Below are 2,500 nucleotides of genomic sequence, written 5' to 3' on the forward strand. Positions count from 1 at the left end.
TCTATCATCTCATTCATCATCTCATCAAATCATCATCATCATCAATTACCACCATCCTCAACATCATCATCATATAATCACACCACCACACCCACACCACCACCCACCACACCACCATCATCCATCATCATCATCATCATCTTCATCATCATCATCATCATTACCACCATCCTCAACATCATCATCATCATAATCACCACCACCACCACCACCACCACCACCACCACCATCATCATCATCATCATCATCGTGATCGATTTCTTGGACTTTGAACAGTCAATTTGTTTGATCTGCATATGCATATGAATCAGCAGCTACTAAAAGTTACTGATATTGTCTAAATATTAATACACCGGTAGATTTTTTGTTTTGATTTGTTTTGGTTTTTGTTTGTTTTGTTTTTATTAATCGTAATTATAAATTACCCAACCACATTTGCCCAAGAATTCTCTGGCTTCATTGGCCATATTACCTAAATAACACTGCGACTATTTCGGCAATATCACCCAAAATTATTTCTCCCCTAAGTTTCTGGCTCTTTGAGAACGATTTTGCATTTCGATGGTTGGCGGATCAAACCTCTGAAGTCTCGATTTCACGATCGGTGGATCAAAACTCTGAAGTCTACATACGTCTTTGCGCATCATATTTTATTTAATTTTGGGCGGATCAGACCTCTTCAGAGGTATCATCCGCCGACCGCCGATTTGACCCAATAAAACCTGAACCCTCTGAAGTCTCGATCTTCATGATCGGTGGATCAAACCTCTGATGTCTCGATTTTCACGATCGGCTGATCAAACCTCTGAAGTCTCGATTTCACGATCGGCGGATCAAAACTCTGAAGTCTACATACGAGCTTTGCGCACCATGTTTTATTTAATGTCAGAGGTTTTTATAGAGGATATATAATATAATATACATGATTATTTCCAGGTGTTCCGTCATGGTGATAGAAGTCCTCACGTCATGTACCCAAATGACATCAACAAAGTTGACGTCTGGCCCGATGGTCTGGGGTGGTTGTCTAATGTAAGTATGATATATGTTGTATGTGTTTGTGTGTGTGTGTGTGTGTGTGTGTGTGTGTGGCCGGGGGGGGGGGTTCAGTGGGTGGCTGTGTGTGTGTGTGTGTGTGTGTGTGTGTGTGGGTCCAAATGATACCAACAAAATTGACGTTTGGCCCGGTGGCTTGGGATGCTTGTCTAATGTAATTAGGATATGTTGTCTGTGTTTATGTGTGTGTGTGTGGGTGGGGGGGGGGTGTTCAGTGTGTGACTGGCTGTGTGTGTGTGTGTGTGTGTGTGTGTGTGTCCAAATGACATCAACAAAATTGACGTCTGGCCCGATGGCCTGGGGTGGCTGTCTAATGTAAGTATGATATGTTGTCTGTGTTTATGTGTGTGTGTGTGTGTAGGTTGGGGGGGGGGGGTTGAGTGGGAGTGTGGATGTGTGTGTGTGTGTGTGTGTGTGTGTGTGTGTGTGTGTGTGTGGGTCCAAATGATATCAACAAAATTGACCTTTGGCCCGATGGCTTGGGGTGCCTGTCTAATGTAATTAGGATATGTTGTCTGTGTTTGTGTGTGTGTGTGTGGGGGGGGGGGGGGGGGGGGGGGTTGTTAGTGGGTGGGTGAATGTGGGTGTGTGTGGGTCCAAATGACATCAACAAAATTGACGTCTGGCCCGATGTCTTGGGATGGCTGTCTAATGTAAGTATGATATGTTGTATGTGTTTATGTGTGTGTGTGTGTGTGGGGGGGGGGGGGGGGTCAGTGGGTGGCTGAATGTGGGTGTGTGTGGGTCCAAATGACATCAACAAAATTGACGTCTGTCCCGATGGCTTGGGATGGCTGTCTAATGTAAGTATGATATATTCTCTCTCCCTCTCTCCCCCTTCTCTCCCCTCTCTCTTTCTCTGTGTGTGTGTGTGTGGGTGGGGGGGGGGGGGGGAGGTGAGTGGGTGTGGGTGTGTAGGTCCAAATGCTATCAACAGGAGCGACGTCTGGACCGATGCGTTGGGGTGTGGGTGGGTTTATATGTGTGTGTGTATGTTTGTAAAAATGACATCAACAGATGAGTTGGGGTGGTTTATTAATCTAAGTATATGTTGTGTGTGTATGTGGGCGGGGGGGGGGGGGTTGCATCACCAAGACGGACGTCTGGCCCGATGAGTTGGGCTGTGGGTGGTGTTGATTAATGTAAGCAACTGCCACAATTTGTTTCGTGTGTTGCCGTATGTGTGCGTGTGTATTTATCTGTGTTTATTTGTGTGCGTGTGTTTGTGTAAGTTTGTTTTATTCCTTTATTAATCACTTTTCTTTGTTGCTTTTCATTTTGGCCTGACAGATAGGTAAACACCAACAGTACGAGCTGGGCAAATACTTGCGTCAGAGATATGGCGGCTTTATTAACGTGACTCGATACCACCATGAACAAGTGAGTACCGTAACCAAGGCTTGGAGTATTCGATTCTGTAATATCGATACATGAATTAATCAAT

General features: G+C 45.0%; 1 protein-coding gene across 2 annotated transcripts in view; it reads left to right on the forward strand.

The window, feature by feature from the left end:
• Positions 1-941: 941 nt before the first annotated feature.
• LOC144956273 (prostatic acid phosphatase-like) overlaps positions 942-2,500 on the forward strand; it is a 22,565-nt gene continuing 21,006 nt past the window's right edge. For both annotated transcript variants that reach the window (XM_078886737.1, XM_078886736.1), the window contains exons 1-2: positions 942-1,032; positions 2,347-2,436. In XM_078886737.1, the coding sequence (XP_078742863.1) occupies positions 970-1,032; positions 2,347-2,436 (153 nt within the window). In that variant the 5' untranslated portion in view covers positions 942-969. The remainder of the gene's footprint in view (positions 1,033-2,346; positions 2,437-2,500) is intronic.

Source organism: Berghia stephanieae, chromosome 11, assembly GCF_034508935.2.
Source record: "Berghia stephanieae isolate SIO BIC M18660-M18661 chromosome 11, UCSD_Bste_1.3, whole genome shotgun sequence".
NCBI classification, from domain to species: Eukaryota; Metazoa; Mollusca; class Gastropoda; order Nudibranchia; family Aeolidiidae; genus Berghia; species Berghia stephanieae.